The 26,681-nt window shown below is 42.9% G+C and overlaps 1 protein-coding gene across 1 annotated transcript in view; it reads right to left on the bottom strand.

Moving 5' to 3' along the window:
* The window catches only part of LOC124719877 (serine/threonine-protein phosphatase 6 regulatory ankyrin repeat subunit B-like), a 33,868-nt gene extending 11,324 nt beyond the window's left edge, over nucleotides 1-22,544 (bottom strand). Inside the window, exon 1 of the mRNA XM_047245058.1 lies at nucleotides 22,346-22,544. Coding sequence (XP_047101014.1) covers nucleotides 22,346-22,544 — 199 coding nt within the window. The remainder of the gene's footprint in view (nucleotides 1-22,345) is intronic.
* Nucleotides 22,545-26,681: the final 4,137 nt, after the last annotated feature.

Genomic DNA, 26,681 nt, shown 5'->3' with positions numbered 1-26,681 from the left:
AGATGATTTATTCGGTTATGGTATCGTGAGAAAGAGCGCTTAAACTGTGGTCCTCTCCGCGATTGGCTGTTGCGTTCGGAAGTTGCGCGCCTAAAATGATCATCTTCCGTTATTAATATGAGGCAAACCAAAGAGCATATTTATTTGCATTTCAAATTAAAGCATCTCTCAGTAGCGTGCTCTCATTCCATTATTTCACAAGCATTAATAACCAGCAGAATAATAAACAACTGCTAAACGAAAAGGAAACGAAGCACTTTGGTAATCTTCGGATCGCACCTAGCTTGGTTGGCGGGCGAAGTGGTTAGGCTGTAAGATCAGAGTTAAGACGTTGTCAGCAATTTCTGGTCATTTATACATATAGCTGAGAACAGTGCTACAGTAATTATGGAAATACGTAGCTCATTATTTTGTTGGAGAACGGAAATTATTTATGACTCTTAAAATGGAATGTAACTGTGCAGTTTGTGGTGTTGTACTAATAAAAAATGAGTGGCGTCCCATATAAACAAAAATACCGGAAAATTTAGTTATTCACATAATATCAATTTCGCTAAGAGTTTCTTACAGCCTCAAGATTACGGATTCACGACCTACGTGCAGTTTTCTGCGCAGGGGACAAGTACTGTAGAATACTGTATTTTGGCAAACATTTGTTAGAACTGAACACATTCCACTCAGGGCGATGGAAGCAAATAGGCACCTCGCTTGTGCGGCAACCTTAGTACAAATGAGATCAGTGACTCGTCGCCTATGGTAACACAGAGGAAATACGAAGGAGAGAAATTTTCGGGGGGAGGGATTTATCGTACGTACGTATGTATCACCCTCTCTCTCTCTCTCGCTCACTGTTTTTCAACTCGCCGTAGTGCATTTAACATTACGGCCATAAACTTCATGGCTAATTACTGAACACAACAATTTTTTTAAAAGTATCTTTTAAGTAGTTATCCTAAATTCAGAAATTGAATTCTGATTTCCATGTCACTGTGTTTAAATAATTCTGAGTATATCTAAACGATCAAAAGATCATATAAAACAATCTCAGAATTACGACAGTGCAAGATTGTCACAAGTGTATTTAGGTGGAAAATACAGCTTTAATTTTATTTGCGTGTTTATAATACTGGCTCGTCGCATTGCTAATTCACTTAGTGCTTCAGGTTTTGAGATTTCTTTCATTTAATTTTCAATATTAAATTTTCATTAATATGTGACTTCAAATTTTAATGACGGTAGCTATTGTGCTACGTAAGCTTCCATCCATCTTGATTCCAGGTAGAGCACTGAATATTAACTGTAGTAAAGTAAATTCATTTCAGTGACTGTCAAATTACTTCTGAACGAATAAAGTTAAATTGCTCCTTCAGAGCTGGAGATCACAAATGTTTGTAGCAAAAGTATCATTTCCAGACGGTCTGTCCTACAAAAAGATTATACCAGTCTACAGTCTCTTTGCTGCTGTGGTGAGGACAAAACATAGTTTTCTATGGATTAACATGTAGTGTGCGGAAATGCATAAAAATGTGTTTCGTAGTTGCTTACTGCATCTGGCTTTACATTCTGTCATTTCTAACTAGTTAACTGTTCTGCTGGCGTCATGGCCTTTTACTTTATTGTTTATTGTGTAGAACCAATATTTTGTCATCAGTGTTATTATTTATCACACGTGCTTGCCTTGCTTGTCACATTGTGTTGATTATTATGGCGTTCAGTTGTTCATACCTCAAGAAATTGTGTTATGCTCCGTGTTATCTGTAGAGGCATGGGGAATAATATTGCGTTGTTTCCTTTTGCCAATCTGTATGCTGCTGTGTGTATTGTATTAGGACTCGTCTGATTTTGTATTTTGTGTATCATAGCTATCAATGTCTACAATTTTAGAACTGTGGTTGCTCTGTTACTGCACATGCTGTTCACATTTGGTCAAGAACTTTTGTCAAATAGCGCTGGTAAAACACACACACACACACACACACACACACACACACACAAGCTAAAACCTTATAATCAGCTGCTAAATAGCACATCAATCTACCTTTTTATGAAATACAGCAACGATTGTACGTGGCATGAATTCTACAAGACCTTGGTAGGTTTTGGGACTATGCACGGATCAATTCCCATACATATTGGGCCGGTTGTTCGTTGGCAAGGAGTTGGCACCCAAGAGCATCCTATGTGTGTTCCACTAGGTACAGGCAAGTCGATTTTGGTGGCCACGACATGAAATTTGGTTTCCTATCGTCCTCTTGAAAGAACTGTTACACGATTCTGGCTTTGTATAATGAGCTTTTAACCTGCTGGATCATGCTATCGCTGACATAGATGTAATCAAGCATCAAGGTGTGTGGATGGTCTATGATATACCACATTGTCAACTTTAGTAAAATGATCGTTTTGGTCCTATTTTTCGCCTTTCAATAATTAACAATATCGCGTTGTATTCTGCACTGATTAATTTAAAAGATGTTAAATAAGCTCACCGTTGGTAGTACAGGTCTGTATGAGTAAGATTCAGATGCAAAATGCACGGTCTTTAATTTTAAAGTGAACTGTGTGGGCAATGCAGTCATACTGCAAAACTACCAATCCACTCTCAGATAGCTACATTTTTTTCTCATAAATCCAACTATATGTGACTACTACCATTGGTAATTGATTTAAAATATGTACTTTAGGTTGTACAGAAGAATGCTGAAGATTAGATGGGTAGATCACATAACTAATGAGAAGGTATTGAATAGAATTGGGGAGAAGAGGAATTTGTGGCACAACTTGACGAGAAGAAGGGACCGGTTGGTAGGACATGTTCTGAGGCATCAAGGGATCACAAATTTAGCATTGGAGGGCAGCGTGGACGGTAAAAATCGTAGAGGGAGACCAAGAGATGAATACACTAAGCAGATTCAGAAGGATGTAGGTTGTAGTAGGTACTGGGAGATGAAGAAACTTGCACAGGATAGGGTAGCATGGAGAGCTGCATCAAACCAGTCTCAGGACTGAAGACCACAACAACAACAACAACAAACTTTAGGTTGGAATTTCACAAAAACTGCTCCATGATGAACAGAAAACTGTACTTAGAACACCTACAAAACTCTGTCACCTGCTCGGAGGCAAGGCACACTGCACCACACGCATCTCCACTCAATCACACCCACAACAAGACTGGCCAGATTTTCTGATTATTGCATGCAGGTGCATTAACGTTTAGGCCACATGAGAACACCTGCACTTCTCTCCAACTTTCATTGTGGCTGATGTTTTCGCCCATGATATCCAAACACTACCATTAGAGATTCTCAAACACATTGTACTAAGATGAACCAAGGTTTCCCACTAACTCCTCTACCCATTGTTGCTATTCACACATACCCCATGGCAGAAACTCTCATACTAGTGTATGGAAATCAGTGGTGGGGCGTCTATGAGAAAGACTGAGTCTCGGCTCAGGGTGTGGTCAGATAGACTGAAGGTTAAGGTGACTGCCTGTGATAATCAGGATATCTGGGCACAAATTTAACACAAATTTTCAATGGTCACTATATATATAAATGTTGATAAATGTCAGTTAGAGAAAATTCAAAGTATATTTGAACACACATTCAAAACAAGCCATACCCTCAATCCTGTGTCGAATATTTACTTTTTGTTCCTCCTACTCCTTTACCCACTTACTCTTTGTTCATCATTTATTTCTGAGAAACTGTATGCACTTACATCCACAATTACTCATTTACTTGAGATCTAGGTTTTGTTGAATCGTAATTCAACAAAACCATGCTTCGACAGACATTTTCTTTGGAAATGAGTTGTAAGATAAATAAGTATTATTGAAAGCAGAAACTGCACACCAATGAACGAAGAATCTTTTGAAATGTATATGCTTCCTATGCCACATTTATCATATAAGAGCATTTCAATAATTCTGAACAGAACATATTGTTCACTGTGAAGCCAGAGAAACTATCTGTCTTATGCATATCTACTCAAATGATGATTTCATGATACCACTACTCAAATACAATAAAAGAATATATTTTTCCAAGATCTGTAACTTGTGCTTCATTCATAAACTAAAAAACCAGGGATTCAATTTTTTCCTGTAACACTTAGTTAACACCGCAGAATGTGGTACCACACGTGCAAAAAGTGTTTAAACAGTGCTGCAACTCACTGCACGCGAGAGACAATTGCATCATCAGCTGGGGGTGTGTGGTGGGGAGTTTTGGGTGGAGTAGCTGTGGCAGGAGTCCGGCTGTGGCCACTGAGAGGCTGATGGTGACTGCCAGGGATGGGGCCACCCCCTGTGGTGGCCAGCGCACTGCGCAGAGAGAGGTACTGCATGGGTGAGTCTATTCACATAGGGGGTGGGGGTGTATAGGGGTCTCCACAGTACAGGCAGCACTGCTGAGGGAGTGTTTACAGGGATAGTTGAACACACACTCTGAACAAGAATAGTTTGTCAGTTAACATGAATGATTTTATAATGAACTACCCAAAAAATTACCACCTCAAAAGAGAATTACACGATTATACACAGGAAATAGATACACACACACACGCACACACACACACACACACATGCGCACACACACACACACACACACACACACACACACACACACACACACACACACACACACACACACACGCACGCGCGCGCGCGCTCGCGCACACACACACACACACAAGTAAAAAATGAAAAATATCAAACCGCAACACAACACACACAAAAGACAGACAAACACACAACGACAGTTGGCAACACTACACACTGAAAAAACACACATATTGATCACATGCAGCTTTACTGTATGATTAAATGATGATGGCGTCCTCTTGGGTAAAATATTCCGGAGGTAAAATAGTCCCCCATTCGGATCTCCGGGCGGGGACTACTCAGGAGGACGTCGTTATCAGGAGAAAGAAAACTGGCCTTCTACGGATCGGAGCGTGGAATGTCAGATCCCTTAATCAGGCAGGTAGGTTAGAAAATTTAAAAAGGGAAATGGATAGGTTAAAGTCAGATATAGTGGGAATTAGTGAAGTTCGGTGGCAGGAGGAACAAGACTTTTGGTCAGGTGATTACAGGGTTATAAATACAAAATCAAATAGGGGTAATGCAGGAATAGGTTTAATAATGAATAGGAAAATAGGAGTGCGGGTTAGCTACTACAAACAGCATAGTGAACGCATTATTGTGGCCAAGATAGGCACAAAGCCCATGCCTACTACAGTACTACAAGTTTATATGCCAACTAGCTCTGCAAATGACGAAGAAATTGATGAAATGTATGACGAGATAAAAGAAATTATTCAGGTAGTGAAGGGAGATGAAAATTTAATAGTCATGAGTGACTGGAATTCGAGAGTAGGAAAAGGGAGAGAAGGAAACATAGTAGGTGAATATGGATTGGGGGGAAGAAATGAAATAGGAAGGCGCCTTGTAGAATTTTGCACAGAACATAACTTAATCATAACTAACACTTGGTTCAAGAATCATAAAAGAAGGTTGTATACCTGGAAGAATCCTGGAGATACTAAAAGGTATCAGATAGATTATATAATGGTAAGACAGAGATTTAGGAACAAGGTTTTAAATTGTAAGACATTTCCAGGGGCAGATGTGGATTCTGACAACAATCTATTGGTTATGAACTGCAGATTGAAACTGAAGAAACTGCAAAAAGGTGGGAATTTAAGGAGATGGGACCTGGATAAACTGAAAGAACCAGAGGTTGTAGAGAGTTTCAGGGAGAGCATAAGGGAACAATTGACAGGAATGGGGGAAAGAAATACAGTAGAAGAAGAATGGGTAGCTCTGAGGGATGAAGTAGTGAAGGCAGCAGAGGATCGTGTAGGTAAAAAGACGACGGCTAATAGAAATCCTTGGGTAACAGAAGAAATATTGAATTTAATTGATGAAAGGAGAAAATATAAAAATGCAGTAAATGAAGCAGGCAAAAAGGAATACAAACGTCTCAAAAATGATATCGACAGGAAGTGCAAAATGACTAAGCAGGGATTGCTAGAGGGCAAATGTAAGGATGTAGAGGCTTGTCTCACTAGGGGTAAGATAGATACTGCCTACAGGAAAATTAAAGAGACCTTTGGAGAAAAGAGAACCACTTGTATGAATATCAAGAGCTCAGATGGCAACCCAGTTCTAAGCAAAGAAGGGAAGGCAGAAAGGTGGAAGGAGTATATAGAGGGTTTATACAAGGGCAATGTACTTGAGGACAATATTATGGAAATGGAAGAGGATGTAGATGAAGACGAAATGGGAGATAAGATACTGTGTGAAGAGTTTGACAGAGCACTGAAAGACCTGAGTCGAAACAAGGCCCTGGGAGTAGATAACATTCCATTAGAACTACTGATGGCCTTGGGAGAGCCAGTCATGACAAAACTCTACCATCTGGTGAGCAAGATGTATGAGACAGGCGAAATACCCACAGACTTCAAGAAGAATATAATAATTCCAATCCCAAAGAAAGCAGGTGTTGACAGATGTGAAAATTACCGAACTATCAGTTTAATAAGTCACAGCTGCAAAATACTAACGCGAATTCTTTACAGATGAATGGAAAAACTGGAAGAAGCGGACCTCAGGGGAGATCAGTTTGGATTTCGTAGAAATTTTGGAACACGTGAGGCAATACTAATCTTACGACTTATCTTAGAAGAAAGATTAAGAAAAGGCAAACCTACGTTTCTAGCATTTGTAGACTTAGAGAAAGCTTTTGACAACGTTAACTGGAATACTCTGTTTCAAATTCTGAAGTTGAGAGGGGTAAAATACAGGGAGCGAAAGGCTATTTACAATTTGTACAGAAACCAGATGACAGTTATAAGAGTCGAGGGGCATGAAAGGCAAGCAGTGGTTGGGAAAGGAGTGAGACAGGGTTGTAGTCTCTCCCCGATGTTATTCAATCTGTATGTCGAGCAAGCAGTAAAGGATACAAAAGAAAAATTCGGAGTAGGTATTAAAATTCATGGAGAAGAAGTAAAAACTTTGAGGTTCGCCGATGACATTGTAATTCTGTCAGAGACAGTAAAGGATTTGGAAGAGCAGTTGAACGGAATGGACAGTGTCTTGAAAGGAGGATATAAGATGAACATCAACAAAAGCAAAACGAGGATAATGGAATGTAGTCAAATTAAATCGGGTGATGCTGAGGGGATTAGATTAGGAAGTGAGACACTTAAAGTAGTAAAGGAGTTTTGCTATTTAGGGAGTAAAATAACTGATGATGGTCGAAGTAGAGAGGATATAAAATGTAGACTGGCAATGGCAAGGAAATCGTTTCTGAAGAAGAGAAATTTGTTAACATCGAGTATAGATTTAAGTGTCAGGAAGGCGTTTCTGAAAGTATTTGTATGGAGTGTAGCCATGTATGGAAGTGAAACATGGACGATAACCAGTTTGCACAAGAAGAGAATAGAAGCTTTCGAAATGTGGTGCTACAGAAGAATGCTGAAGATAGGGTGGGTAGATCATGTAACTAATGAGGAGGTGTTGAATAGGATTGTGGAGAAGAGAAGTTTGTGGCACAACTTGACTAGAAGAAGGGATCGGTTGGTAGGACATGTTTTGAGGCATCAAGGGATCACAAATTTAGCATTGGAGGGCAGCGTGGAGGGTAAAAATCGTAGAGGGAGACCAAGAGATGAATACACTAAGCAGATTCAGAAGGATGTAGGTTGCAGTAGGTACTGGAGGATGAAGAAGCTTGCACAGGATAGAGTAGCATGGAGAGCTGCATCAAACCAGTCTCAGGACTGAAGACCACAGCAACAACAAACAATTGATCACAAAATGGAAGGTGCAAGTGATATATGCTACGTGACAAATATGGGTGAAAGAACGCCATAAATCGGCCAGCTGAGGTATGGAAACTAATTAATACATCTCCAGGACCACACATATCAGTCAGCAGCGCTGTAAATCGTAAGTAACACCGAACGATAAGTTCACATTACGGAATTTGTGCTACAGTAGTTGATTCTAATCTAAAAAGAAAGAGAAAAGCATGACAAAATTTAATAGAGCAGCATAGTATATCTACCACATAATACGTTTATTGCGTCTATAAAAGGATAGATGTATTAAATGCCACTGATGATGCTTCCCAAGTAAAAGAAGCGAAAAGCATATAGCAATAAACAAACTGCCTTCAATTAATTGCATAGGCGGTACAGACCACTACAAATTTCTAGATTATTTCTCCCTACAGATGGAGCTTATCATACCAAAAAACAAATTGTTCAAAATTAAGCACAAATAAAAGATAATTACAATGGCCCACAATAAATCTGGACTGGCAGAAGAATTTTTCAGCGGCATACATCACACAGAAATTAGAAGGGCATCAAACAGGCTGTCTCAGACCTTTAATTGTTCTTAACTGTTGTTACCGTAACACTATCATCATCAGACAGTGTTCAAAGTGTTTGTAGCTCACGTGCCAGGGAATGGGCTATAAGAGACACCGAAAATGAACTGGACAGCAAGTTTTGAACTTAGCTGGGAAGGTGCTTCAGAGGAAGTAGCAGTGCAGGAAGATGACGATTCATGACAGAATGGAGCCAATCCAGTGGGAAATTTAACTGACATTAAAACATTATTACACAGAAATGTAAATGCTGTACAATAAACGGAATTGATACACATGGGCCAACGATCACTGTTACTCAAGAGGTCGATGTGAGGCACGATCCAACAGAAATGATGAATCGACGTGTGTGTGTGTGTGTGTGTGTGTGTGTGTGTGTGTGTGTGTGTGTGCATGTGTGTGTGAGAGAGGGAGAGAGAGATGGCAATACAATCTGGTAAAGTGGGTTATCAGCTTACTACAGAAACAACGTCTAGCTTCTCATGACCATACAGATCTGAATGGGAAGTTATGTAACAAATTGACTTCATCACAGTCAGATGAACAGATACCAAGCAATATGGTGTGAAGTCTAAAAGACTGAAGAAAATTGTAACCAGGAATTACATTAAGTAGATTTTAAAAGTTATCAAGAGTATTTCCCGAATTTACTTTTGAGTAAAGCAGGTAAAAGTAAATTTACGTGCAATGTTTCAGAGTCAGAAATTCTCGAAAACACACCACTGGTGATGTGTTTCATTTTCACACATTAATTTTCATTTAACATAACGTTGAACAAACAAAGTTGCTTGAAGAGTTTAAAACAATGGCTACAGTTAAAAGAAAAATCGTCTTTGACATTGTAAACAATATCATCTCAACGTTTACAGTTCTTGAAACACACCATTGTGTACTGCAGACATATGCTTAAAAATAGTTAAAAAACATAGGAAATAAACGTGAGTGGGGCATACATACCTGTGATACAGTTTATAACAAAGGAGAGTGGTATGTATACATCTACTCAATACTGTCATCCCTATAAATGTATCAGCAGCTCCAGTATGTTGGATAGGGAAGATCACCTGCTGTGTCAAAGTAGAAGGAAACTTTTGATACTCTATGGACAGGATCTATTAACACCATAGAGAATTTCAAACAAGGAAGGAGCGTAGGGATTTGATGCTTGCTCTTCCAGGATTTTATATACACTACTGGCCATTAAAATTGCTACACCACGAAGATGACGTGCTACAGACGCGAAATTTAAGCGACAGGAAGAAGATGCTGTGATATGAAAATCATTAGCTTTTCAGAGTATTCGCACAAGGTTGGCGCCGGTGGCGACACCTACAACGTGCTGACATGAGGAAAGTTTCCAACGGATTTCTCATACACAAACAGCAGTGGACCGGCGTTGCCTGGTGAAACGTTGTTGTGATGCCTCGTGTATGGAGGAGAAATGCGTACCATCACGTTTCCGACTTTGATAAAGGTCGGATTGTAGCCAATCGCCATTGCGGTTTATCGTATCGCGACATTGCTGCTCGCGTTGGTCGAGATCCAATGACTGTTACCAGAATATGGAATCAGTGGGTTCAAGAGGGTAATACAGAACGCCGTGCTGGATCCCAACGGCCTCGTATCACTAGCAGTCGAGATGACAGGCATCTTATTCGCATGGCTGTAACGGATCGTGCAGCCACGTCTCGATCCCTGAGTCAACAGATGGGGACGTTTGCAAGACGGCAACCATCTGCACGAACAGTTAGGTGACGTTTGCAACAGCATGGCCTATCAGCACGGAAACCATGGCTGCGGTTACCCTTGACGCTGCATCACAGACAGGAGCGCTTGCGATGGTGTACGCAATGACGAACGTGGGTGCATGAATGGCAAAACGTAATTATTTCGGATGAATCCAGGTTCTGTTTACAGCATCATGAAGGTCGCATCCGTGTTTGGCGACATGCCGTGAACGCACATTGGAAGCGTGTATTCGTCATCGCCATACTATCACCTGGCGTGATGGTATGGAGTGCCATTGGTTACACGTCTCGGTTACCTCTAGTTCGCATTGACGGCACTTTGAACAGTGGACGCTACATTTCAGATGTGTTATGACCCGTGGCTCTACCCTTCATTCGATCCCTGCGAAACCCCACATTTCAGCAGGATAATGCACAACCGCATGTTGCAGGTCCTGTACGGAAACAGAAAATGTTCGACTGGTGCCCTGGCCAGCACATTCTCCAGATCTCTCACCAACTGAAAACGTCTGGTCAATAGTGGCCGATCAACTGGCTCGTCACAATACGCCAGTCACTACTCTTGATGAACTGTGGTATCGTGTTGAAGCTGCATGGGCGGCTGTACCTGTACACGCCATCCAAGCTCTGTTTGACACAATGCCCAGGCGTATCAAGGCCGTTATTACAGCCAGAGGTGGTTGTTCTGGGTACTGATTTCTCAGGATCTATGCACCCAAATAGCGTGAAAATGTAATCACTTGTCAGTTCTAGTATAATATATTTGTCCAATGCATACCCATTTATCATCTGCATTTCTTCTTGGTGTAGGAATTTTAATGGCCAATAGTGTAATTTGTTAATACCTACACAAAATTTCGTGTGTGTTGTAAACGAGATTGTACCAAAGTAGAGCAAATATTTTGGGGTAACTAATCGACTGAGACGAGAAGAAAATGTGAAGGAAAGATAAGGCATTGTCTAGGACCACTCTAAACTGCCATGTTGTTGAGATGACTGGTTTGTTGTATTGTGGATCAGAGCAGTGGAGTGTGAAATGTTTCACTTGATGTTCCTTAAAAGTTATATCAAACTATACCCATACTGCTTGCGGGTAGTAAAATAATTTTTCCTCCAAAATGCCTGGCATACTGCACACACATACTAAGAAAATAAAAGACAATTACGGGACACAGAAAACTTTCCTACTGTCCTGCGCTGTAGCAGATATGTGCCTTGGCAGTCTGAAAGGAACACCAGCTCTGGATTACACTGACATATTGAACTCCCAAGTATGTGGTTTATGCTTCTGAGTCACTGAGTTTTAATATCCTCAACTGTGTACTAATGCAAAGCTATCCACTACTACCCGCATCTGGTGGGATGCTTGTGAAAGTTGGAACTGCAAGGTGGTGGCGATGATGATGATGATGATGTTTGGTTTGTGGCGTGCTCAAGTGTGTGGTCATTAGCACCTGAACAAAGTCCCAATTTTTACACAGTCTATTTTCTTTTCCACAATCCAATCTAGTAACTCTCACAAATAATGAGGATGATGATGAATTGATGAGGACAACACAACACCCAGTCACCAGGGCGAGAAAATCCCCAATCCGTCTTCGAATCAAACCAAGGACCCCGTGATCCAGAGGAAGTAACGCTAGCCCCTAGACCACGAGCTGTGTACTGTAAGGTAATAGGTTGATTATATGTGCAGAGATTCACCTGTCAGTTCTAGTTGTCATTTTGGCAGCTGAATGGGAACTGTGAGACATAAATGTGGACCCAATGTTGACAAAGCAATATCATTTACTAGAACTAAAAGTTGTGGCAAGTCAGCATTTACAGCACGGCAACGTGAGAAATGGATAACTATGAATACGTTGCTGCCCTCCTTGATTGACTCGTTTTCCAGCGTACTGCTACTTGGTACTGGTAAAGAGAGACGTACTTAATCCTCCCCTTCAGCTTGTGTTTATGTAGTGTGACACCATTTGTGGCTAGCTTACTGCCAGCGAAGTAGTGGCAGTGAGCAATTACTTTTTTTGTGAAGAACAATTACTTTTTGTGAGGACCTGTACATCATGCAGAGAATGGTTCAAGCACTCACGTGCACAGTTTAAAAACACACAAATTGCTTTGTCTATGAAACTTCCTGGCAGATTAAAACTGTGTGCCCGACCGAGACTCGAACTCGGGACCTTTGCCTTTCACGGGCAAGTGCTCTACCAGTGGCAGAAGTGAAGCTGTGAGTACCGGGCGTGAGTCGTGCTTCGGTAGCTCAGTTGTTAGAGCACTTGCCCGCGAAAGGCAAAGGTCCCGAGTTCGAGTCTCGGTCGGGCACACAGTTTTAATCTGCCAGGAAGTTTCACATCAGCGCACACTCCGCTGCAGAGTGAAAATCTCATTCTGCTTTGTCTATGTCTATACTGAGCAGCACATCATCTTGCCCAAATCGAAAATGCCACCTGCTGAGTACACTATCAACATGATCTTTGTTCAGAAGCATGATGCCAAAACCCAAATAATGTGTTGTACACAAGTAGTATAACGGAAATAGTGACTACATATAAGGATGGATTGCTTCGAGGTTAATACAACCTAGGAAGCTACGAAAATATCGAGTTTTCCAAAACTTCTTTTAGCTAACTTAACTCCTAATGAAAACAGTTCAGATTAGAGATTCGATGAACGTGTTATGAGAAAGCAATGAAAATGTCGTGAACTATTAGAAAATTGCTGTTGACCATGGTCAATTTTATGGTACAGACCCATGTAAGGATAGAACTGGAAAATGCAGAGGAGTGTCTTGTTTTGTGCTTACCTAATTTCTCCAAGTGGCGCAGCAACAAGGCGAGTCACTTGAATAAAATGTTGAGGCTGGTTCAGCAATGCATCTGCCCAACCCTGTGTGGCCATTACCTGGACGTTGGCCTTCATGAAGGCGACAACAGCCACAGTTAGGTCAGTGCACGAATTCCTGATGGCGAGGACAGCTGTGGCCGCCACACTCTCTACGGTCAGCTGTGCAATCAGCTGATGTTCACACACGGCCTTTAGGGTCGAAAATCCGTACTTATCAGCAGCTGCAAGGAGCTGGGGGGCTATGCCGGGCAGCTGGGAGGCCTGCAGCTGGGAGGCCTGCAGCCAGCAGCTGCCTCAGCGTCAGTCCCTCCACGTCTGCGATGGTGACCTGGCCGCTGCTGGCCTCCAGCGTGTCGTGCCGGAACACGGCGGCGAAGACGGGGCTCCTGGCGGCCAGGACCGCTCTGTGCGCCACGAGCTGTGTCTCTCCAGGCAGCAGCGTTACCATAGCGCCCTGTCCAGCATCCAGAAGGGCGCCCAGGTCCACAGCTCCAGTGTCTCGAACCTTATTCATTGCAGACATTGTTGATGATACTGAAACACACCATCATTGCTCTTTGCTCTTACACAGCACCTTCAACTATTGCACATGCACATGAAACCTGTATGAAGACACAGTTGGTAAATGTTGTCCACTGCAAGACAACTACACACATCAAAAAAAGTTTCTCATGACCCCAATTCCCAAAGCTCCTGAAGATAGACAATGACTGTGAATATTGTATCACAGACACAGTCCCTTAGACTGTTCAGAGATGTCACTAAACCTTCCCAAAGATGTAAACAACCATACACGAGCAGTGCCTATTAGACAGAGGGAGTCTGACAGCTGATCAGTTCCAGTCATTACATCAGGAAGGAGGTACACAGTTCATGTCATCTGTAGCTCAACCATGCCCAGACGGTCAATACCGCGGTTCGATCGCTTCCACATTGATATTTTGTGGCAGGAAGGGCTCTCAACCAGGGAAGTGTTCAGGTGTCTCGGAGTGAACCAAAGCGATGTTGTTCAGACGTGGAGGAGAACCAGAGAAATAGGAACTGTCGATGACATGCCTCGCTCAGGTCACCCAAGGGCTATTACTGCAGTGGATGACCGCTACCTACGGGGTATGGCTCGGAGGAAACCTGACAGCAATGCCATAAATTTGAATAATGATTTTCGTGCAGACACAGGACGTCGTGTTATGACTCAAACTGTGCGCAATAGGCTGCGTGATGCGCAACTTCACTCCCAACGTCCATGGCGAGGTCCAGCTTTGCAATCACGACACCGTGCAGCATGGTACAGATGGGCCCAACAACATACTGAATGGACTGCTCAGAATTGGCATCACGTTTTCTTCTCCAATGATTGTCGCATATGCCTTCAAACAATCGTTGGAGACGTGTTTGGAGGCAATCCGGTCAGGCTGAACGCCTTAGACACGTGGTGTAGCGAGTGCAGCAAGATGGAGGTTCCCTGCTGTTTTGGGGTGGCATTATGTGGGGCCGACGTACGCCACTGGTGGGTCATGGAAGACGCCGTGACGGTTGTACGATACGTGAATGCCATCCTCTGATCGATAGTCCAACCATATCGGCAGCATATCGGCGAGGCATTCGTCTTCGTGGACGACAGTTCGCGCCCCCATCGTGCACATCTTGTGAATGGCTTCCTTCAGGATAATGACATCGCTCGACTAGAGTTGCCAGCATGTTCTACAGACATGAGCCCCATCGAACATACCTGGGATAGATTGAAAAGGGCTGTTTATGGACGACGTGACTCACCAACGACTCTGAGGGATCTACGCGGAATCGCCTTGATGAACTTGTGGATAGTATGCCACGACGAATACAGGCATGCATCAATGCAAGAGGACGTGCTACTGGGTGTCAGAGGTACCAGTGTGTACAGCAATCTGGAGCACCACCTTTGTAGGTCTTACTGTATGACGGAACAACATGCAATGTGTGGTTTTCATGAGCAATAAAAAGGGCGGAAATGATGCGTATGTTGATCTCTATTCCAATTTTCTGTACAGGTTCGAGGAACTCTTGGAACTGAGGTGATGCAAAATTTTTTTTGGTGTGTGATAACACCAAGGTATCCTTTCTCTTCGAAACTGCTACCACAAGCGAACAGCCGAAAATCTACTACGTTTTGAGGAGTTCCCATTTTGTTGCAGCAAAATTATTTTGTACATGTTCTCAGAAAGGGCGTAGACATAATTTCCATATTTCTTTTGAGAGAGTGGTGTCACTTGACCACGAAGTCTTTCAGAATAGAGATACTAACAACGTCAGAAGGAACCGTAGTGCTACTTCATAGAACCACCGATGCCTGTAATCTGTCCTGTTATTGAGGAAATCGAAATTTTGGTATCGGAATTCGTATTATCCTGCTCATAACAACCAGTCAGGCATGTCTTGTAGGAGTTGGTTCACAAAGTAGACTTACCGTTTGCTACTGAAGTCTGGGGTGTCTTACCAGCAAATACTTAAGCAGGGTGACAGCCGCAGTCAGACAGTAACTCATTCTCACCAATTCCAGAGATTCCTCGCAGACAATACCGAACCAGCCGTAGGTGAAGTGTTGAGTCTGTCATAGAGAATATGTCTTACAACTAAACTAAAACATATGCTGTCGTTTTATTCTGTAAGCCCCCTTTCCCACCATACGAGGAGAAGTAAAATCACCAATACAGAAGACTAATAATTGGGTTTCGCTCGCAGGCAATACAAGATAACAAAAGAGCGTAACTCACTTGTCATTCATGTCTGACTTACCAGTACCAGATTGCTCCTGTGATGTAGAGCTTTAAAAAAATATCAGAAATATGTGTAATTCTTTATAAGTACTTTCTAAACTTTCTCCTACTGTCAGTCACAAGATGGGAAGTTTACATTATGGTAAAACCGGTAAAGAAACAAATTGACTAGATGTCTCAAATAATGGAACATTGAAATGGAAGTAACAATTCATCTCTATTTTGGGGAGACTTTAATATTTTAGGAAGAACTATACAAAGTTCCAGATGGTTCTGGCACATCAACATTCAACGCAAAAGGACGTACTTCTAATTCATGAATCACAGCCGTTATACTGGATTGTAACGTCGAAATTACACTACTGGCCATTAAAACTGCTACACCAAGAAGAAATGCAGATGATAAACAAGTATTCATTGGACAAATATATTATACTAGAACTGAGATGTGATTACATTTTCACGCTATTTGGGTGCATAGATCCTGAGAAATCAGTACCCAGAACAACCACCTCTGGCCGTAATAACGGCCTTGATACGCCTGGGCATTGAGTCAAACAGAGTTTGGATGGCGTGTACAGGTGAAGCTGCCTAGGCAGCTTCAACACGATACCAAAGTCATCAAGAGTAGTGAGTGGCGTATTGTGACGAGCCAGTTGCTCGGCCACCATTGACCAGACGTTTTCAGTTGGTGAGAGATCTGGAGAATGTGCTGGCCAGGGCACCAGTCGAACATTTTCTGTATCCAGAAAGGCCGGTACAGGACCTGCAACATGCGGTCGTGCATTGTCCTGCTGAAATGTAGGGTTTCGCAGAGATCGAATGAAGGCTAGAGCCAAGGGTCGTAACACATCTGAAATGTAACGTCCACTATTCAAAGTGCCGTCAATGCGAACTAGAGGTGACCCAGACGTGTAACCAATGACACCACATACCATCACGCTAGGTGATACACCAGTATGGCGATGACGAATACGCTTCCAATGTGGGTACACCACGATGTCGCCAAACACGGATGCGACCATCAGGATGCTGTAACCTGGATTGATCCGAAAAAATGACGTTTTGCCATTCGTGGACCCAGGATCGTCAATGCATACACCATCACAGGCGCTCCTGTCTGTGATGCAGCGTCAAGGATAACCGCAGCCTTGGTCTCCGAGCTGCTATTGGATACACCATCACAGGCGCTCCTGTCTGTGATGCAGCGTCAAGGGTAACCGCAGCCATGGTCTCCGAGCTGCTATTGGAAAGGTCATCGAACTGTTCGTGCAGATGGTTGTTGTCTTGCAAACGTCCCCATCTGTTGACTCAGGGATCGAGACGTGGCTGCACGATCCGTTACAGCCATGCGAATAAGATGCCTGTCATCTCGACTGCTAGTGATACGAGGCCGTTAGGATCCATCACAGCGTTCTGTATTACCCTCCTGAACCCACCGATTCCATATTCTGCTAACAGTCATTGGATCTCGACCAACGCGAGCAGCGATGACGCGATACGATAAACCGCAATCGCGAAAGGCTACAGTCCGACGTTTATCAAAGTCGGAAACGTGATGGTACGCATTTCCCCTCGTTACATGAGGCATCACAATAACGTTTCACCAGGCAACGCCAGTCCACTGCTGTTTGTGTATGAGAAGTCGGTTGGAAACTTCCCTCATGTCAGCACGTTTTAGGTGTCGCCACCGGCGCCAAACTTGTGTGAATGCTCTGAAAAGCTAATGATTTGCATATCACAGCATCTTCTTCCTGCCGGTTAAATTTCGCGTCTGTAGCACGTCATCTTCGTGGTGTAGAAATTTTAATGGCCAATAGTGTAATTAGGTTGTATTTCTGTAATGGAGTCAAAGATTCAATACTGAGTAGGTAAAAGATGTTCCACTTTATAGTTTGAGAAGTAGTTTTTGCAATTTGTTCTGTGCTTATCTTAGTGGACGAGAAAAGTGTGAGTAGACTGCATGAATCTGCAAGTGAACGAAAATCGTTCAGTACACAAATTAAATCCGAAAACGGTAGTTCTGTATCTTAATACGTCTATGCTGCCTGATACCTGCCCTAAGCATAGAAGAATGTATTGCATTGTCGCACTAAGCTTCAGCAAAAACATTCTGTCAAACGTAAAAGATGAAAGACGTGGTCGAAAGTAAAGCGAACGAACAGTACAGAATCGTTATGGGAATCAGGAAAAATCGCCGTGAGTATTGAGGCAATCATGAGCCCGACGCGTCGGATTCAACACAGCCGTTTGGTAAAGCAGCTTGTGCTGCTGCGGGAAGAGGTCCCTAACTGTCCGCTGCACGCCCTCGTCCTACTGGAGTCGTGCATCGTCCAGGGCTTACTTTAAGGGGCAAAGGGCGTGGCGGTCGCATGAGGAGAGATAGGGACTCTGGCTCAGGTGCTCGGGTGTCTCACCCCTGAGTTGGCGTAACGTTCGCAAAGCGATGTGGAATGGCATCATAAAGAGCATAGCGCACACGAACCCCAGATTTTTCACGAAATTAAGTGGATTGAAGTACAATCGTTCCCAGATAAGGATTTCGGCTTTATTTGATTTAGTGTTCAACGTACACAAGTCCTAATTTCTCATCAACAAATCCTCAGAGTTACCTGATTTTTTATCTTTTCGTGTGACCGCTGAAGTGGAGGGTAGTGGAGTGATACCTCTCACGTTCTAGCTTTTAGAATTCTTCGTACCCAATACTGTGTACAGATCTTACTAGTCCTTCAAAAGAGGTAGTTGTACGCCGTTTTCCCGACTGCTTTTTCCCTCACATTGTAGTCTTTACAGTGTTAGCGTCGACTTCACTGGAGTAATTCTAAAGCGCACTTCTGTCAGACATCGTCGTGACTGCTTTTCTATGAAAGGAGCAGGCGGTAAACCATAGACACGGCACACAGAATTCTTCTTAATCTCAGGATTCCCCACCCCACTTCGACAGACGACGCGAGAGTAGAGTGACTGCTGTTTAAATTTCCTGGCACATTAAAAATGCGTTTCTGATCGGGATTCGAACCTGGGACTTTTACCTTTCGTGAGCAAGTGCTTTTTCAAATGAGGTATCCAAGGACGACTCAGAATCAGTCGTGACATCTTTACTTCCGCCAGTATGTCATCTCCTACCCTCCAGACTTCATTTTGGTGACTGGCGTTCATACAGAGAGACGCTTCAATCGTTTACTGACATAGCGCAAAGATCCAAGAGGCTACTGAAGGTATTCCCTTTCCTGAAAGTAAAAGGTGTCCGTGGCTTTGACAGACAGATAGAGAGACAGATAGGGGGATAGTTGCAAATTTACAGTATTGGCATTGACCTCAACGTCAAAAAATAGTTCATTATTTGTAGAAAAGAAGATTAGCTCTCTCTGTCGATGCTGTATGGAGTCTCCATCCAAATTAAAGGGGATTTGTCTAGAAAAGTCAGTGAGCTGACGAACAAAATAAACGATAAGCTAATAGGTAAGTTGTCGTTATAGGAGTTCCACGGTATCAGCCCACGAAGATTCGGTCTTGTGTGCCACACTGCCCAAGTCCTATGTCTCCAGATCATCTAAAAATTTAATCCTGCACTCTTTCTGCTACATTGTACACAAAAGTAATAAGTGAAATTTAGTTGCCGCTAATGGTATTGCGATATTAAAGGCCATCAGTGGATAAATGCCAACGGCCTTGCTTCAGTGGTAACATCGGTTTCCGTCAGTTCACAGAAGTTAAGCGCTGTCGGGCTGGGCTAGCACTTGGATGGGTGACCATCCGGTCTGCCGAGCGCTGTTGGCAAGTGGAGTGCACTCAACCCTTGTGAGGCAAACTGAGGAACTGCTTGACTGAGAAGTAGCGGCTCTGGTCTCGTAAACTGACATACGACCAGGAGAGCAGTGTGCTGACCACACGCACGTCCGTATGCGCATCCAGTGATGCCTATGCTCTGAGGATGAACCAGCGGCCGGTCGGTACCATTAGGCCTTCCAAGGCCTGTTCGGAAAGGGTTTTTTCAGTGGATGAGTATTTAATGTTATGTAGAAAATTTTCATTTAATGATGTAATATGTATCCCATTTTAAATGTTTCACATCAGGCTGGCCAATCGAGTCAAAAAGAACTGACCATGAAACATCAGATCTACAACCACACATCTCCTAAATACAACTGCAAAATAGACTGTATTATGCTGTTTGAACTGAGATCATGACAAAATTTGCAGTTAAGCAGTAACTAATTTCAATCAGTTACAGAATGAATACATTTCTCAATCCTGGATATCAGTGTGAGAAACACTGAAAGGGTTACGTAAGCCTAGTCAAAGACCTCAGTCGTTAGCTAGATCCATCACTCCTGACAATAAACGATCGAGATAAGCGATAAGGTGGTATGTGCCACATCCGAATGGAGCTAAGCAGACGATCGTTCCAAATTATGACCATCGCAGAATCTGGGATACCATTCCACAACTGTGGTGCAGGACAAAAGAAAATGGTTCAAATGGCTCTGAGCACTATGGGACTTCTCATCTGAGGTCATCAGTCCCCTTGATGTAGAGCTACTTAAGCCTAACTAACCTAAGGACGTCACACACATCCATGCCCGAGGCAGGATTCCAACCTGAGACCGTAGCAGCAGCACGGTTCCGGACTGAAGCGCCTATAACCGCTCGGCCACAACGGCCGGCGCGGTTCGGGACAGACACGCTGCCCCATACACATTCTTCACTCTCCGATGGACCGGTGTTTGTCCTTCAGCAGCCAAGAAATAACACCTCGTTGGTCTTGTTTGGACGCATTTGCCAATAACATCGCCGTAGTTCACGGTTCTGCGTGTGCGTCGGAAACACACAAATGACACACTGATCTTTTGCCTACATGACGGTGCTTATGTTCCCGCATCAGAGTCACGCTACGCTGCATATGTGCTGCCGATATGCCCTCAAATGGAAACATCTTGATCGCTCTCTTACACTACGTACACAGGAGAGGGAGGCATAAGACTGCAGCAAAATTTGGACGTAGTGACTCCGATTCTGTCGCAGTGAGCACTCTGGCGCAAAACAGTTGCCTTTGTTATGGCCGTGCACTGTGTTCCTCTGCAAGTTAAAAATCTGCCCCACCCAGAATAAACTGAGTCTTAACTTCAAAGAGGAGTTATCGACTGACAGGGCAGTGCATCACCTGCCCAGTAATCCCACAAACGTTGAAAGGTAACAAAAGAGACACGTCCTGCAGAGTCTCTACTCACCCCAGAGTGAGGTGGGTCAGCCCAGCACACACAGCGTCGCGTCAACAGCCCAGCCAGACCAGCACTGTAGGCAGAGACAGCCTGACCACCACTGATGCATATGTACCTCTCAGCGGGCAATATTGCGTCACCGCGTTCTTCACTTGCTCCACAGGTGGCCATTCGGATGTGGCACGTACCATCTTATCACTTGTCTCGATCGTTTATTGTCAGGCGTGATGGCTTTAGCTAACGACTGAGCTCTGTGAGTAGGCTGACGTAACCTTCCCTTGATTCTCAGAGAACACTGATACCCGGGAATGCGAAACGTTAAGTACTCGTTTTGTAACTGATTGAAATTTGGTGCTGCATCACTGCAAATTTTGTCATGATCTCAGTTTTAACTCTTTCACGTACAACTAATTTGACCAAAAACCAGCTCTAGAAGTACACGACTTGCTTTTATTGTCAAAAATTCATACAAGCAACATATTTATATTAGAATGAACATAATTATTACCATTGTACACAAAAATTCAATTTTTATAATCATTGTTGGTCACAAGGGAGGTGGTTCATTTTTTGTACCACCGTGCATCAAGATGCATGATAGTCTTGGAAGCATGTCTCCCTTTTCCCTAAGCGTTTTGGAACCTTAAACACACTACACATCCAGCCGGTGAGAATTTGTTGTTTCTTGGAACTACATGCTGCACATCTCCTCCTTGTAGATCTTTCTGGCTGATGAGATGAACTTTCAAGACGTACCGATTTCGGAACATTGGGTTTCTTCTTGTTGAACTGGAGATGGCTGTTCAGACTTCGCTTTTTACCTCTTGAAGGTACCAAGGCAGGTACCACTAAATCCCTTGCGATTTCTGTTCTGAAGTCCTTCAGAGTCATCGTAGGCAACTTCATTTCTTTATGGATGACGAAAGCATTCACCATGGTGGCATAAATAAAGTACCAAAATATTCTGTGCGACCACTTTCTGCTCTTTCTGTCAGTTTCATATATGCCCTTCAGCTGGTCAAATTCATCTACATAATTCATGTTGGCATTGTAATCGGAGAGAGCAACAGGGCAAGAAACTTTTATTTCATTTCCATCTTTTTCCTTTCTTGTAACCTCTGTTGTTTGAGTTGGATCATGGAGATGTGAAAGCAGATGGACGGATCTCTTATCTTTCCACTTCATCACACTAAGGCCTGTATTGCTAGTAGCCCAATCATAGTCACCCCTTTTCATTTCCTTGTCACTTTTCAGCATAGGTAAATATTTTCTACTTGGATTCACTGTACCACAAGCACGTATTTTGTTTTCTTTCAAATCTCGAAGGAGATCTAGGCTACTGAAATAATTATCAAAGTAAACTCTGTGATCCTTACCTTTAATATTTTCAGTGAGGTGTTTCACAAATCTTTCTCCCAATTTCTTTTCCACAGCATTATCTTTCTTCCCAGTGTAAATATCCAATTTCCATGCATAGTCAGATTTGTCTGCTAGTACCCACACCTTGTAGCCTCTCTTGATAGGCTTCTTTGGCAAGTACTGTTTTATAGAAGATCTTCCTTTAAATTTAATCATAGATTCGTCGACTGCCATACATTCATGTGGATTAAGTGCTTTCTGAAAGTTATGTGAAATTCTTTCTAGGGAAGGATGCAACTTATAAAGTTAACCATAGTTGGTGTCCCCTCGTTGTGGCATTTTACTATTGTCATTCAAATGTAAGTTGGTGAGGAACCATTCGAAACGCCTCCTTGACATCAGCTGACTCACATAACTATCATGTAGATCAGCACCTGAACTCCAGTAGTCTCTGTAACTAGGAAGTGGTTTTATGCCCATCAAGATATTTATCCCTAAGAAAGTTTTTAATTCTTCCGTGGATGCTGGCACATAAGATTTACCAGTAGTCAGAGACGACTGTTGCGCATATAAGTTCGTCTGAAACAAAAATAAATCCATAATAAGCTGTGGTGTATCGAGAGGTTGTAACAATGGAGAATTGTACTGAAATGCAGAAGGATCTGCAGCGAATAGACGCATGGTGCAGGGAGTGGCAATTGAGTCTCAATGTAGACAAGTGTAATGTGCTGCGAATACATAGAAACATAGTTCCCTTATCATTTAACTACAAAATAGCGGGTCAGCAACTGGAAGCAGTTAATTCCATAAATTATCTGGGAGTACGCATTAGGAGTGATTTAAAATGGAATGATCATATAAAGTTGATCGTCGTTAAAGCGGATGCCAGACTGAGATTCATTGGAAGAATCCTAAGGAAATGCAATCCGAAAACAAAGGAAGTAGGTTACAGTACGCTTGTTCGCCCACTGCTTCAATACTGCTCAACAGTGTGGGATCCGTACCAGATAGGGTCGATAGAAGAGATAGAGAAGATCCAACGGAGAGCAGCGCGCTTCGTTACAGGATCATTTAATAATCGCGAAAGCGTTACGGAGATGATAGATAAACTCCAGTGGAAGACTCTGCAGGATAGACGCTCAGTAGCTCGGTACGGGCTTTCGTTAAAGTTTCGAGAACATACCTTCACCGAAGAGTCAAGCAGTATATTGCTCCCTCCTACGTACATCTCGCGAAGAGACCATGAGGATAAAATCAGAGAGATTACAGCCCACACAGAAGCATACCGACAATCCTTCTTTCCACGAACAATACGAGACTGGAATAGAAGGGAGAACCGATAGAGGTACTCAGGGTACCCTCCGCCACACACCGTCAGGTGGCTTGCGGAGTATGGATGTAGATGTAGATGTAGATATCATCAGAAAGCAGAGCTCCTAATAACTGATATGGTGATGGTGTGCCTAACTTCACAATAAAATCACTGGGACCACACTGGGAAGTAAATGCGGGGGCATCAGCAGGGTGTTCAGTTTTGCTCCACTTATGTTCAGTCTTAGACTGATGATCAGCAATCTCAGATGGAGCCTGATGCACTGTGAAGGTTTGACTTAGCTCTGTCTCTAGTGACCTAGTCACTGAAATGGTAGCTGGGCACTCATCCTCAGAATCACTTGATGTATCAGAATCAAACAGAATAGCTTTGGATGTAGTTGGTTCCAGACAATAAGAACTGATTGTCATTGGTGTCATCACTGTCCCCAATATCAAATGATATGTCAGATGGAATATCCTCTTCAAGGGCATTCAAAATTTCAGACTCAGTCAGCTTTCTCTGACCCCTCATTATTCCTGGAAAGTAAAGAGTAAGATTTACCTATGTTTGAAGTAGACTGACTGTTGTGGTACAGAGGTACATATTTTGAACCGATGAATAGTTAGCTACATTTTAATAATCTCTCAAAGAAATAGTCTGAACAACACAAAAAACTACAATAAACAAATGTACTTACATATTCCAATATAAATTTTTGGAAACTTCCGTTAGCAAATAACAAATAACAATGTTGCACAAACAATGTCTCCACAGTGCACTTGAGCGCACCTGACGTAGACAAATGAAGTACTGGTGCTGCTACAAGAACCCAGTAACAACTGCCATCTGGTGCATACAGCTAAGAACTACAAAAAACATATCCTGCTAGTTCAAATGGTTCAAATGGCTCTGAGCACTATGGGACTTAACATCTATGGTCATCAGTCCCCTAGAACATAGAACTACTTAAACCTAACTAACCTAAGGACATCACACAACACCCAGTCATCACGAGGCAGAGAAAATCCGTGACCCCGCCGGGAATCGAACCCGGGAACCCGGGCGTGGGAAGCGAGAATCCTGCTAGTAGTTCAAGTAATCTACCACAAGAATGCGCTGTTCTACGCATCCAAATTGGTGGTACAAGTAATGTACCACTGTACAACCTCAGTGCAACATAAGGTGGTACACAAATTGTACCACCAGACTTGAAAGAGTTAACATCATAATACAGTCTATTTTGCAGTTGTATTTAGGAGATGTGTGGTTGTAGATCTGATGTTTCATGGTCAGTTCTTTTTGACTCGATTGACCAGCCTGATGTGAAACATTTAAAATGGGATACATATTACATCATTGAATGAAAATTTTCTACATAACATTAAATACTCATCCACTGAAAAAACCCTTTCCGAACAGGCCTTGGAAGGCCTAATGGTACCGACCGGCCGCTGGTTCATCCTCAGAGCATAGGCATCACTGGATGCGCATACGGACGTGCGTGTGGTCAGCACACTGCTCTCCTGGTCGTATGTCAGTTTACGAGACCAGAGCCGCTACTTCTCAGTCAAGCAGTTCCTCAGTTTGCCTCACAAGGGTTGAGTGCACTCCACTTGCCAACAGCGCTCGGCAGACCGGATGGTCACCCATCCAAGTGCTAGCCCAGCCCGACAGCGCTTAACTTCTGTGAACTGACGGAAACCGATGTTACCACTGAAGCAAGGCCGTTGGCATTTATCCACTGATGGCCTTTAATATCGCAATACCATTAGCGGCAACTAAATTTCACTTATTACTTTTGTGTACAATGTAGCAGAAAGAGTGCAGGATTAAATTTTTAGATGATCTGGAGACATAGGAGGTGGGCAGTGTGGCACACATGACCGAATCTTCGTGGGCTGATACCGTGGAACTCCTATAACGACAACTTACCTATTAGCTTATCGTTTATTTTGTTCGTCAGCTCACTGACTTTTCTAGACAAATCCCCTTTAATTTGGATGGAGACTCCATACAGCAGCGACAGAGAGAGCTAATCTTCTTTTCTGCAAATAATGAACTATTTTTTGACGTTGAGGTCAATGCCAATACTGTAAATTTGCAACTATCCCCCTATCTGTCTCTCTATCTGTCTGTCAAAGCCACGGACACCTTTTACTTTCAGGAAAGGGAATACCTTCAGTAGCCTCTTGGATCTTTGCGCTATGTCAGTAAACGATTGAAGCGTCTCTCTATATGAACGCCAGTCACCAAAATGAAGTCTGGAGGGTAGGAGATGACATACTGGCGGAAGTAAAGATGTCACGACTGATTCTGAGTCGTCCTTGGATACCTCATTTGAAAAAGCACTTGCTCACGAAAGGTAAAAGTCCCAGGTTCGAATCCCGATCAGAAATGCATTTTTAATATGCCAGGAAATTTAAACAGCAGTCACTCTACTCTTGCGTCGTCTGTCGAAGTGGGGTGGGGAATCCTGAGATTAAGAAGAATTCTGTGTGCCGTGTCTATGGTTTACCACCTGCTCCTTTCGAAGAAAAGCAGTCACGACGATGTCTGACAGAAATGCGCTTTAGAATTATTCTAGTGAGTTGACGGTAGCACTGTTAAGTCTACAATGTGAGGGAAAAAGCAGTCGGGAACACGGCGGACAACTACTTCTTTTAAAGGACATGTAGAATCTGTACAATGTTGGAAACGAAGCATTCAAAAAGCTCCAACGTGAAAGAAGAGTCATTCCACCACCGTCTAATTCAGCGGCCTTACAAAAAGGTGAAAAGCAGGTAACTCTGAGGAAACTTGTGTACGCTGAACATTAAATCAAATGAAGCCGAAATCCTTATCTGGGAACGATTGTACTTCAATCCACTTAGTTTCGTGAAAAATCTTGGCGTTGTATGCATTATGTTATTTATGTGTACATTAGAGTCATAACTCACATGCTCCAAAATAACGAAAATTGAGATGCTGACATATTCTCATATAGCTTTATACATAGAATATAATTCACGAAACAGTTATTCACATTTGGCACAAGATCC

Source organism: Schistocerca piceifrons, chromosome 11 (genome assembly GCF_021461385.2).
Source record: "Schistocerca piceifrons isolate TAMUIC-IGC-003096 chromosome 11, iqSchPice1.1, whole genome shotgun sequence".
Taxonomy (NCBI): domain Eukaryota; kingdom Metazoa; phylum Arthropoda; class Insecta; order Orthoptera; family Acrididae; genus Schistocerca; species Schistocerca piceifrons.
Note: the sequence above shows the minus strand (reverse complement) of the source record. Positions and strands in the feature narration are given on the sequence as shown.